This window comes from Akebia trifoliata, chromosome 13 (genome assembly GCF_017979445.1).
Source record: "Akebia trifoliata isolate Shusen 1 chromosome 13, ASM1797944v1, whole genome shotgun sequence".
Taxonomy (NCBI): Eukaryota; Viridiplantae; Streptophyta; class Magnoliopsida; order Ranunculales; family Lardizabalaceae; genus Akebia; species Akebia trifoliata.
The window spans coordinates 12,393,460-12,407,218 of record NC_141387.1 but is presented as its reverse complement, the minus strand read 5'-3'; the positions used below and the strand labels follow the sequence as shown (position 1 = coordinate 12,407,218).

Below are 13,759 nucleotides of genomic sequence, written 5' to 3'. Positions count from 1 at the left end.
AAAAATTCTGAAATTTCCATGTTTATAAGGTTAGAAAAATCAAACCAAATTAAATAAAATTGACAAATTTTTTTTTTAATTTGCTTAAATAACAAAACTATAATCAAGTAAACCCTAAATTGATAAAAAAAATTCTAAACTTTCCATGTTTATAGGGTTAGACAAATCAAACCAAATTAAATAAAATTGATAAAAAATAATTCTGAAATTTGCTTAAATAACAAAACTATAATCAAGTAGACCCTAAAATTGATAAAAATATTCTGAAATTTCTATGTTTATAGGGTTAGAAAAATCGAACTAAATTAAATAAAATTGCTAAAAAATAATTCTGAAATTTGCTTAAATAACAAAATTATAATCAAGTAGACCCTCAAATTGATAAATTTTTTTTTGAAATTTTCATGTTTATAGGGTTAGAAAAATCGAACCAAATTAAATAAAATTGATAAAAAAAAATTCTTAAATTTGCTTAACTAACAAAACTATAATCAAGTAGACCCTAAAATTGATAAAAATTTTTTATGAAATTTCCATGTTTATAGGGTTAGAAAAATCGAACCAAAAAACCCGTTTGATTTAGTTGTTTGTTGAGAGAGAAGATATTAAATAACAAAACCACAATCAACAAAACTATAATCAAGTAGACCTAAAATTTATAAAAAAAATTCAAAAATTTTCATGTTTATAGGGTTAGAAAAATCGAACCAAAAATCGAGTTTGATTTAACTGTTTGTTGAGAGAAAAGAGACGAAGTCGAACTCCTTCGTTCACGGAGATCTGTGCGAGGCTCGACAGAGAGAGAGAGCTTTGCGACAGAGAGATCTGTGGTTCACGCAGATCTGTGCAAGCTATGTGAGATGCTCCTCGACAGAGAAGAGAAGTAAATAAGCAGAGAGAGATCGAGATGTGTGCGAGAGAGAGAGAGGTGAGATCGATAGCTTCTATCGATGAAGGGTTATGTCGAAGAGAATAGAGAGAAAGGGTATAGGTAAAATAGTATTTACACACGAACCATTTATTTGGTGATGAATTCCCTCGCAAACGCGAATAAAAAAGCGCCTCTATTGGACTTTTCAAATTTGTGTTTTAAAACGCAATTTCACAAAGCAATTTTGTAACGCTGTTTTTACCAAATGGTAATTAGACGGTAAACCGCAGTTTTTCACTGCAAACGCAGTGAACTCCGCGTTTTGAAACGGTAACAAACACCACCTTAATATTTTTTAAAATCTTTAAGAACCCTTAAAATATTGTGGCGTGTCAATATAACTTCCTGGTTCCTTGTCGAATCCATTACTCTTTCCCTATTTTAACTTACTCTCAGGTTTCAATGAGTTGTGCTAAATTGACCTCATTTCACACTTTTTGATATTTGATGAAAAGCATTTACAGTTATGTGCTCACCACCACGTCGGAAAAGTTCTTTTCATCCACCGTTTTATGCTCACTCCACGTGAGAAAAGTGTGAAATGATGTCAATCTTGAAGTCACTTAAGTATTGTTGTTTTCATTTTGCGGTCAGCCCTCACTAAAACTGTCATCCAAGGTGTATACCGTACATATTTCTCGACATTCAATCAAGAACTCAAAACACATTCAGTCCCTCGGATTGTACATTATCATTTCCTTCCCAATACTTCACTCTTGTCAAGTCTCTCATCCTAACGAACCAAGGGTCACCATTTACAGAACAAGATGAGCGCCTTCTGCTGCACATTGGCAGCAGCAAGAACACCTACACCAACAAAATCAAAGAGAAACCCTAGAAAAATCCCCAATTCTTCCTCTGAAAACTCCATCAAATGGCCTCAGCAACTATTACTTCATGCCCTAACAGGAACTCTCTCCTTCACTCTCCTCATCTCCTCTCCATCTCCTCCTTCAATTGCAACAACACTGGTCTCTCCTCCTTCTCCTTCGCAGTCGGATTATTGCAAAGAGGAAAAATTACAAGAACAAGAAACATCAGAATCTGTTCCTGAGTTAGTTACTAATGAAGGAATTGTAGAGGAAGCTTGGGAGATTGTCAATGATAGCTTCCTTGATTCCTCTGATCGACATCGTTGGTCTCCCCAAAATTGGATGGTAACTTTATCCCACTTTTTTCCCCCCAATTTAGTATCCATGTGTTTTATTTGTGTATTTGTGAACCCTTGAGAGTAATCATCATTTTTTATGTGTTTTGATGCAACGATAAGATGTTATTTATAATGGGTAGTTGTGTTGGTGGGTTAATTATACGCATTTTATTGGTAAATGAATTGGATTGGTAGCAAGTAAAGGAAAGGGCATGTTAATTCAATAGTTGAACCATTCGAGTTTGATAAAAAAAATTCTGTAATCATTTTATTGAATATTAAATTAATCACTATTATAGTGATTCTTATGGAAACAAATAAAATGGAACCATTCGAACCAAGACTTTCTGCAATTGATTTACAATTTATGATTCAATCACCCAGTTTTCTTTGCGGCTTTGTACAACTTCAGGAGCTGTGATTATTGGCAGATCATTAGTAACAGTGATATTATGGCCAAATGAATAGACTCATTGGAGATATGAAATATTATAGACATACATATATGCATCTGTCGAGGCTAGGCTCCATCTTTGTAATTTTGTTATTGGAAGTCAAGCACCCAAACTACAGTAAATTAATTTTGCTGCCCTCGAAATCAATAGATTCGAAAGGAATTAAGAGATTGTGTTCAATAGAACACACAAAATCAATTTGAATCAATAGATTCAATAGCTTGAAGAAGATAAAGCAGAGAGCTAGATAAGTAACTAAGAGATAAAAGATAATTTAATTGATATGTTTGAATTATTCATTGAATTTCGTTTTTGAAGCTCCTCATATAGATAACTTCATTATAACAACTTAGAAACCTTCTAAAATACTAAAAAGTAACTTTCTAGTCTATCTATAACATATTACTAATTTTTTAAATTTATTATAACTCAATTTGGACACTTATAAGCACTTTTAATTATATCTTAAAGAATAAAAAGGAAATTAGAACAAAATAGAAACCTAAAAAAAAAAATTAGAGACGAAACAATTAGAAACTAGACAAAATAGAAACTTCCTAAAGTTGAAATAGAAAATAACTAAACAACTTCTAAATTGCTTAAAACGGAAATAGACTAAACACATAGGATTGAAATCCAAATTGGGTTGAGTATGGACTCAATTGGGTCAACCTGAACCAGGTTGGTCAAACCCAAGTTGACCAGGTTTGATTGAGTCAACTCAATATGAAAATTTTGTCTTCCTCATGTAGATGTCCTACATTAGGATTGCATGCAAATGGAAGTAAAGAAATCCAGGGAAAATAAACTAAATGCAATCGTACAAGCAACACAAAAATGTACATGGTGTTGGATTATTATTATTATTTATAATAATTATTTTAATTAAAATTATTTGTGGCCTTTTCACATATACTGTTTTATAAAAAATATTGGATTGTAATTGTTCAAAACAATGAGGGTAATATTGGAAATCGTGTACGTAGTCTAGTATTAACTCCAACATCAAATTTGATGGGTTAATAAACATTCTATCCAAATTATGTGATATTCACCTAATAGTAGGACTCCTATGATAGGTAGAAATCTAATATCACTATTTATAAATAGGTGTTCGTCTCTCCTTCTTTAGACTCCCATCACCAAGGTGTAGGAAGAGTCGAGGTAGTACATCGAGACATTGCTTACAAACTATTGGGAAAATGAATCCAAGTATTTTATGTTTATTATTTTAATTCAATTATTGTTTTTATTCTAGTTAAAATCTTAGATCCATAGGTATTTTACAGATCTCTTTTTTAAACTCATGTTACAATCGAACCGGTTCAGTCAGTTCAAGTGTGAACCAACCCTTTAAAACCAATTTTTGGATCAAACTTTGAAAGGTCATAAAATATTCATTTTTAACTTTGATAATTATAGGTTAGTGGTTTGAATGGTGAAGTTCGGTTCAAGGGGATTTGAACCTAGGACGGGGGAATACCTTTCCGCACGTCTTACCAACTCAACTTAGCTAAGTTTGCACTTCCCAGTTTTAACTTTGATTTGGACAATACAAGAATCCATTTTGGGTATTTTTTCGAGATCTATTCAATGAAATGGTTAAATTAACATTTTTGACAACAACATATATCATGAAAAATCAAATCAAGCATTTGCTCTTTATTTGGATAATATATCTAAAATTGCTTTTTTTACTTCATGTCAAATGCTATTATTGTGTCTTATAATTATTTTTTAGATCTTTATATACACACATGTAATTCTCTAATTGCTTTCAGTTCATTAGAATGCATTTTTTTTTGCTACCTAGCAAACTTTAAAGACTAACATGAGTGTTTGTATCTATATCCAAAGAAAGAACAATTAAAAGCAAAATTAGATATATTAGGGTATAAGTATTGCCTATAGGGGTTTAGGAAGCCCAAGTGAGTGATTGTGCAGGGAATGTGATGGAAGTAGGATGGTAATCTGCCTAAAGGTGACCGTTCTGTGGAAGTTACGGGTTCTTGAATTTTGGGACTTGGATTTCATTAAGATCTCTTTGTGACACTCTTTTGCATGGAATCACTAACTTCTGCTTAAATGTGATAGATAGAGTGAGTAGAATAACCACAAGTATAAAGGGGAGGGGATGATAATTTTCTTGCCTAAAGGTGTGGATAGTGTCTGTACCAAGTTGGAGCATGAGTGACTATGTTTATGCGTGTTCTCTAACGCAATATTAAGGAGCATGCATCATATCAAGAACTCGGCCCAAAGGTGAGTCTTGATGATGCGACTTGTCTGTACCTAGAGAGTGGAAATTTTCACTCTTAATAAACACTTTGAAATGAATTCGACCAAAACCCTTGATACGAATTGAAAGAATTAAATCCCAAAATAACTATAGTAATGTTCAACCTTATTGGAAAATAGGAGATAATAGTAGTCTAATTCTGTTATTTTTATGTTATTTCTGTGTAAGGACATTTATGTCCATTCACTTATGTAAGGGTATATTTGTCCATTCACCTTTTTTATTATTATATATATCTACCAAGCTCTTAATTAGAGACTTGACAATTCTACAATTCTTCTTGGTATTAGAGCCATTAGATTTCTTCTTTGGTTCTCCTTCGATCTCCTTCATCCTTTTTTTTTTTCTCCTCCATTTTATAGAAAACCAACTAATCTAAAACAACCTCGTCAAGTAGTCTCCCCTTCGAGGGTTATTTTTCCCCTTTTTTTGCTTGGGTTTTGATCACATGCTGCGATAACTCTCTACGTTGTATTTCATGTCCTATTTTGTTCATCGTTAGGCTATTGGGTCCCTGTTTTTTGTCTGCGATAGCAGCATTGCAGCCTGTGGAGGCGTGCAACAGCACCTAGGGTGCCTTTAGGGACCTACGATAGTAGCTACAAAGCTTTTTTTGTGATCTGCGACAGCAAAAGGGCTGTTTTGCAACTTGCGGCAGCAAAAGAGAATATTTGTTTTAGGTCTATAGACCTTGCAACAGAAACCGTAGGCCTATTTGGTGATTTGCGATGACAACAACAACTATCTGGGTGTTGTTTAGTACTTTCGACAGTAGGGAGACCTATTTGGGGGCCTACAACAACACCTAGGGTGCCTTAGAGACCAACGACAGTGAGTAAAGGGTTGTTTGTGATCTCTAACGTCAGCAACTACTATTTGGTTGCTATTTAGCAACTTACAACAGCATAGAAATCTCTTTGGGAGACCTACGACAGCACTTAGGGTGCCTTAGAGACCCACGACAGTGAGTAAAGGGCTGTCTGTGATCTCTAACGTCAACAACAACTATTTGGTTGCTATTTAGCAACTTACGACAGTAGGGAAATCTCTTTGGAGGTCTACGACAACACCTAGGGTGCCTTAGCGATCTACGACAGTGAGTAAAGGGTTGTCTGTGATCTTTAACGACAATATCATCTATTTTGGGACTGTTTAGCAACCCACGACAATGAGGAAACCTCTTTGGGAGGCCTACACCACTTGTGACAACAGCTATAGTGTTGTGTGGGATCAACGACAGCAACTACGACTTCCTGGCTTTGATTCTCGATAGTTAAGTCTGTTACTTTGGTGACCCTCCTTATTTTCAATGAGATCTACCTTCAATCCACAAATACCGTCACTCATTGTTTAGCGTAAGCCATGACATCTACTCACGAGGTAAAGGACTCCCACACTGCTCTTGGGGGAAATTCTTCTGCACAATGGATTACTATTGCTCTAGATAGTCGTAACTTTCAATCCTGGTCTCGGTTTGTGCGACTTTGTTTGGGTAGTAGAGGTAAATCTGGTTGGTTATTGGGCACCATCCCTAAGCCACCCCCCACTGATCCCAAATTTGAACAATGGGAAATTAATAACTGTACCATTCTCGGATGGTTATTTAACTCTATGAAACAGTGCATCTATATCATGTTCATATACCGTGAGACTGTCTCTTCTTTGTGGTCAGTCTTTACTCAGACATATGCGCATGCTATAAATGACTCGAGGATTTATGAGCTGTATCGGGATATTGCTCAAACTACCCAAGGCACTCAGAGCGTGGTGGATTACTTTGGTTTCTTTCAGTCCCGTTGGGAGGAGCTCTTGCACTATGAGTTTATGGCTGAGTTGTCTGCAGAAGCAGCTGGGTATGTGGTGAAGCGGATTGGTAAACATCAGACATACTAGTTCCTCATGGATCTACGTCCTGAGTTTGAAGTACTTCGAACACAGATTCTTAACACAACTCCTTTACCATATTTATTTGAGACATTGGCGGCCATTGATAGTGATGAGCGTCGTCGCCGTATTGTTTCTTCTCAGACTTAGGTCCTTAGAATTATCTCTGCCCCAGCTACAGATCAGATGGCTCTAGCAGTCAATTCAAGGTTCTTTGACTCTCGTACTCAAGGACATGGCAGTCGAGCCCGTGGAGGCCGTGGACGTGGTAAAGGGATTGCAGCCATTGTGAGAAGGTTGGACATGAGAAGACCCATTGCTTTCAGCTTTATCCCCACCTTTTGAGATCTTTTGTGGGACAACCTTCTCCCGTGCTGCTAATGTAGAGTCTACATCAGTTTCTCAAGCGACTCTTGGCTCCATCGATTTGCAATATCTCCAGACTCAGATTGCAGCCATTGTACAGGATCAGATCCAGGCTCACACTCCCTCATCCTCGACTGTTGCGTCAGTTATTACACCTCAAGGTACATCCTCTGCACTTCATGCTACTCAGTCTGGCTCTACTCCTCTGACATGCGTAATTAATTCTGGCGCCTCTGATCACATGACTGGTGAGTCTAGTCATTTTACATCCTCTATTTTTCCTACTGCTCATAGGGAGGTTCGTCTTGCTGGTAGGTCTCGTTCGTCTTGCTGGTAGGTCTCTTACACCTATTCACAACAAGGGTATTATCTCGTTATCCCCTAATTTTTCTCTTGATTCTATGCTTCATGTCCTTTACTTATCTCTTAACCTTCTATCTGTGAGTAGCATTACTAAATCTTTAAACTGTTCTGTAACTTTTTTTCCTACTCACTGTATTTTTTAGAACCCGACTTCGAGGAAGATTTTTGACGAGGGGTATGAGAAGGATGGGTTGAACATGTTTGGATCTCAAACGATAGCGGCTCCAGCTTCTGTGCTTCCATCTTCTGGGAACCACACCTTTTCATCTCAGTCTTTAGATTTATGGCATGCTCGCTTAGGACATGCCAATTTTCAGCACTTGTGTTCTTTATTTTCTGCCTTAAAAACTTCTTCTAGTGGCCACAAATTTTAGTGCTCTGTGTGTGAACTCTCTAAACACACTCGTACCTCGTATATTCCTCGTGTGCATCAGTTTAATGCAATATTTGATTTAGTTCATTCTGATGTTTGGAGCCTTCCCCAGTTATTGCATTTAATGGTCATAGATACTATGTTACATTTATTAAATGATTATTCTCGTTGCACTTGGGTTTATTTGATGCGTTCTCGTTCTGAGATGCTTCCTATTTTTGTTAATTTTCTTAAGATGATTCAAACTCAGTACAACATCACTGTTAAATCTCTCAGATCAGATAATGGGGGGGAATATATCTCGAATTGGATTCGTTCCCATCTTCATGCGAATGGTATGCTCCATTAATTGACATGTCCATACACTCTTGAGTAGAATGGGGTGGTGGAATGTAAGAATTGCCATCTTATGAATGCAATCTGGTGTCTTCTTCGAGGAATGCATGTTCTTAAGGCATATTGGAATATGGCAGTTCTAACTGTGGCTTTTCTTATTAACCGCGTTTCGAGTCTCACCTTAAGGGGACAGGTACCTCTTCATGTTCTTCAACCCGACCGCACTCTCTTCCCCATTACTCCTAGAGTCTTTGGGTGCACATGCTTTGTTCAAGATAGGACTCCCACTCGTACTAAATTAGATGATAAAGCCATTCGATACGTCTTCTTGGGTTATTCCATTATGTCTAAGGGGTATCGGTGTTATGATCCGGTTTCTCACCGTATCATACATTCTCTTGATGTTACATTCTTTGAAAATATTCCATATTTTCGTACTACTTCTATTTTGCAGAAACCTTTTTCTTCGCAGGAACCATCACCTATAGTGCTACTCTCTCAAATATTTCCTTTACCTTCATCGGAGCTTCAAGTCTACACTCGTCGCCCTCGTCCATCTCCACCCTTACCAACCTTCTCCTTGGACTCAGGTATATTATCTCCTCCTCTTACACCTATACCTGCTCTTATTCCTTTTGTTTCTAACTCTCACTTGCCTATTGCTCTTCGCAAAGGTAAGCGGGGGTGTGTTACTGATCATCCCATTGCCCAGTTTGTTTCCTATCAGGGTCTTTTTCCTTCTTATCAGGCCTACCTTGCTCTCATTGATTCTATTCGAGTTCCTTGGTCTGTATCAGAGGCTTTGCAAGATCCTCAGTGGACTAGAGGTATGACTGTTGAGATGGATGCTTTGCAGAAAAATAATGTTTGGGAACTTGTTACCCTTCCATTTGGGGAGCGGACTGTTGGTTGTAAATGGGTCTTTACGGTGAAATACCTCGCAGATGACACTATTGACCGGTATAAGACGCGACTAGTTGCTAAGGGATATACGCAGACTTCAGGGAAGGATTTTGGTGCGACTTTTACTCCTATCGCCAAACTTTCCACTGTTCGTCTTCTTATCTCTTTAGGTGCTTGTCACTCATGGTCCCTTTATCAATTCGATGTGAAGAACGCTTTTTGAACGGTAATTTGACTGAAGTTATATATATGGACCCACCTCCTGGGTTTCGTCTTCAGGGGGAGTATCGTGGGAAGGTATGCTGCCTTCTCAAATCTCTATATGGTTTGAAACAGTCCCCACGAGCTTGGTTTCAATGTTTTTCAGAAGTTATTTTGTTTATGGAGTTTACTAGATGCCACTCAAATCATATTTGCTTTGTTCATCGATGATTGGATGGTCAATGTGCCATTGTTCTAGTGTATGTAGATGATATTATCCTGACAGGAAATGATGCACTGTGGATTGATAGGGTGAAGATGATATTGGGTCGTGCCTTTGAGGTTAAGGACTTGGGTCTTCTCAAGTACTTCTTGGGGATAGAAGTAGCTCGCTCCCGACGTGGTATTTCGCTATCTCAGCGCAAATACATATTGGACCTTCTTCAGGATACTAGCATACTTGGTTATCGTCCTGCTTCTTCTCCTATGGATCAGAATCATCGACTTCATATCGAATATGGTGATCTATTATCTGATTCGGCTTCTTATTAGAAACTTGTAGGTCGTCTGATTTATTTGACTAACACTAGACCAGATTTGACCTTTGCGGTTAGTGTAGTCAGTCAGTTTATGCATGCTCCGCCTACATCTCATCTTGAGGCCATTCATCGTTTTGGCCTTGGACTTTTCTACTCATCCACTGCTCAACCACATTTGTCGTGTTTCACTGATGCTGACTATGTGGGCTCTCTTACAGATAGGAGATTTACCTCTGGTTTCTGTATATTCCATGGAGGTAACCTTATCTCATGGAAAAGTAAGAAGCAGAGTGTGACATCTTGTTCTTCTGCTGAAGCTGAGTATCGTGCTATGACTTTTGGGACATGTGAGCTTTTCTGGCTTCGATCTTTACTAATAGAAATGGGATTTCCTCCTTGTGGTTCTTCCTCGTTGTTCTGCGATAATAAGTCTGCTATCATGCTTGCTTCTGACTCAGTTCTTTATGAACGAACTAAGTATATAGAGGATGTTCACTTTCTCAGGGAGAAAGTTCGATCTGGTGCCCTTCAGACTGTCTTTGTATCTTTTTCAGATTAGCTCGCCGACATGTTTACAAAGTCTGTTGGTCCTTCTATCTCTAACTCTCATCTTATCAAGTTGGGTTTAGTTGATATATTTGCTCCAACTTGAGGGGGAGTATTGGAAAATAATAGATAGTAGTAGTCTAATTCTGTTATTTCTATGTTATTTCTGTTTAAGGACATTTATGTCCATTCACTTATGTAAGGGCATATTTGTCCATTCACCTTTTTTATTATTATATATATCTGTTAAGCTCTTAATTAGAGATTTGACAATTCTACTATTCTTCTTTATCTTATTGTAGCTATGGGCTGGTCATTGATTTAAAAGAGTTTGGCAGGAATTGAGTTTCTTAATGGTTCTAATTACTCATCCTGGAGGATGAACATTGACCTCTTGCTAAGATGTATAGACTTTGATTTTGTCTTATTTTTTGGACAAACCACCAACTCTGCTTCCAGATTCTTTGGAGTTGATGAGGACCCAATTTCCAAAATGGGGAAAGGTTAGCAGATTGTTTAAAATGATTATTCGAGCTTTTATCAGTCAGGCTTTTCGAGATGGCATTGAGACCACAAACACAACTAAATAATTGTTACAGATTGTCAAGAAACAATTTGTGAGATCCAGGAAATCTCTTCAGTATGACCAATATGAATATTTGGGTCAGTTAGAACTTGAAATATGATGGTAACAGAAATATGAGAGAGCACATTCTTAAGATGTCCAAGTTGGTTATTGGTCTTCGTGAGCATGGGATTACTTTTGATGATGATCTTTTGGTTCACATGACAGTTCTATCTTTGCCAAAGTCTTATGACACCTTCAAAGTCAACTATTGCAGATGATTATGAGGTGTACTTGCAGGAAGGAGATGTTATGAATTGCGACTCAGATGATTATTTAACATTTAATGATGTTAGGGACTCAAATGAATTTCAATTCTAGCAGGAAGTGTTGAAATAAGAATTGCGATTTGTGGAAAAGAATTAAGTATGAGAACTTATGACACTTTTAGCAGGTCGTAAGACGTTATAATGTAATTGAGTATTCAAAACTTCATGTATATATAACAAAATAGCCAATGAATTTAATATTTGATCTTGAAAAAAAAATTAAATTAAAATAATAAACATAAAATACTTGGAGTTGCTTTTCCAATAATCCGTAAGCAATGCCTTAATCTTGATCTGCGAATAATAGGTGTACTACCCCGACTCTTCTTACACCTTGGTGATAAAAACTTCTATCTGAAGAATATAATAGTGTGTAGAGAAGAAGGGACGACTACCTATTTATAATGAGGGATACTCGATTTCTACCTATTGTAGAAATCCTAGTATTCGGTGGATACCACATAATTTGGATAGGTTGTTCACTAACCCATCAAATTTGATATTGAGAGCCAATACCAAAATATATGATTCCTAATTTTACCTTCATTGTTTTGAACAATTACAATCCAATATTTTTTGCATGGCACGGCTTGATAGTTTTAAAATTCATAAAAAGGAGCATCTTGTTTGCAAGTTGAAAATGTCCATTTATGGTTTGAAATAAGCATCAAGACAATAGTACTTAAACTTTGACCAACTGGTGACTGGATAAGATTTTAAAAAATGTCTAAGTATCTCAAGATGAGTGGGAATCGTTTCATCATTCTTGTGCTCTATGCTGATGATATATTTCTAGCGAGCAGCAATGTTCATCTCTTGTATGACACAAATAATTTATTGTCAAGAAGTTTCGACATGAAGGATATGGGGAACGTTCATATGTTTTAGGGATCAAAATTCACAAAGAGCATACATTGAAAAGGTGCTCAAGAGATTTAGTATGGAAAAATGTGCCCCCTAATGAAGCTCTTGTGGTTAAAGGAGATGTATTCAATCAAGATTAGTGTCCTAAGAATAAGATTTAGAAGATGAAGGTAGGTACATTAGTGTATGCCTCAGTAGTTGGAAGTCTTATGTATGCAATGATTTGCATCTGACCTGATATTAATTCTATCGTGGGTATGCGTGGAAGATATTAGCAGAGCCCCAGTATTGCTCTTTGGAGAGCAGTAAAAAAATACTTTGATATTTGCAAAGAACAGAAGACTTCATGGTAGTTTATAGAAAATCGAGCAAGTTTTAGGTTGTTGGTTATTCTAATGCAAATCATACTGGATGTCGTGATAGCTTAAAGTCTACTTCGGGTTATATTTTCATGCTTACTCGTGGAGTTGTCTTATGGAAAAGCTTAAAACAAACTACTTTGACATATTCAACTATCTATTTATAGTTCATTGGGTGCTATGAAGTTACCCGTCAAGCAGTTTGGGTAAAGAATTTTATTGGAGAATTGGGGGTTGTAGATTCCATTCACGGACCCATTGTTATTTACTGTGATAACACGGCTACTACTGATTATGCAAAGAATGAAAGAGTGACCAGAGGTAACAAAAACACATAGAAATAAAGCACCTTCTAGTATGTGAAAAAGTTTGTGAAGAGTTGATTGACATCTCCAAGATAGATTCAAGCAATATGATAACTGACCCTCCCACAAAAGGCCTTCTGCCGACTGTTTTCAAAGAACATGTGACTCATATGGGAGTTATTGAGGCATTTCATTATATTATTTAAGTATTGAGTTTTCTTTATGCCTGTTTATTGCTTCATTTATACTCCCAACATTATTTATTGTTGCTTAAAGCAATTGATGATGACTAGTCATTGTTTACGCATTATTGTGTAAACATTATTATTGCTTGTGAGCAGATGTATTCGTAAAGTATTGAAACGTTTGGGCTAGATGTGACTTGGCATTACATTGATGAAGCCTTCATTCTAGATAGAAATATGACGAAATATCACATGGCAGTTGTTAGTAAAATTTTAAGATGACATACGACGAGTATGAAGCTGGACACCTAGGGAATGTTCATATAGACTACATTGAGGGATGTATATTGTCCTAATAATCACAAAAGAAAAATCACGCAAAGGTAAACTCTTGAATTAATTGATGGTACTAGTTTTGAGATCATGAAACTGTCTTAGGGCCGACAAGTGACGACTTCGGTACATCCATGATCCATTATTAGTGGACACCTTTGAATAAGAGGACGGTTAAAGGTTATCTGAATTGTTTTGAACAATTGGTTTTTAACATAGTACACTCAATTATTTAAAATGTTACAATCCAGAGAGTCGTTTGCTAACCTTTTAAGTATGTTTCAAGGTCAAGTGGGAGATTGTTGGATTATTATTATGATTTATAATAATTATTTGTGGGCTTTTCACATATATGATTTTATAAAAAATACGGGATTATAAATGTTCAAAACACTGAAGGTAAAATTGAGAATCATATATGTAGTCTGATATTGATTCCCAACATCAAATTTGATGGGTTAGTGAACATCCTA

General features: G+C 36.5%; 1 protein-coding gene across 3 annotated transcripts in view; it reads left to right on the top strand.

Annotated features, from left to right (window-relative positions):
- The first annotated feature begins 1,534 nt into the window (after positions 1-1,534).
- The window catches only part of LOC147387889 (Peptidase S41 family protein), a 45,888-nt gene continuing 33,663 nt past the window's right edge, over positions 1,535-13,759 (top strand). Inside the window, exon 1 of one of the 3 annotated variants that reach the window (XM_086420535.1) lies at positions 1,535-2,088. In XM_086420535.1, coding sequence (XP_086276661.1) covers positions 1,699-2,088 — 390 coding nt within the window. In that variant the 5' untranslated portion in view covers positions 1,535-1,698. The remainder of the gene's footprint in view (positions 2,089-13,759) is intronic. The other 2 variants (XM_086420533.1, XM_086420534.1) reach the window with 2 other exon arrangements.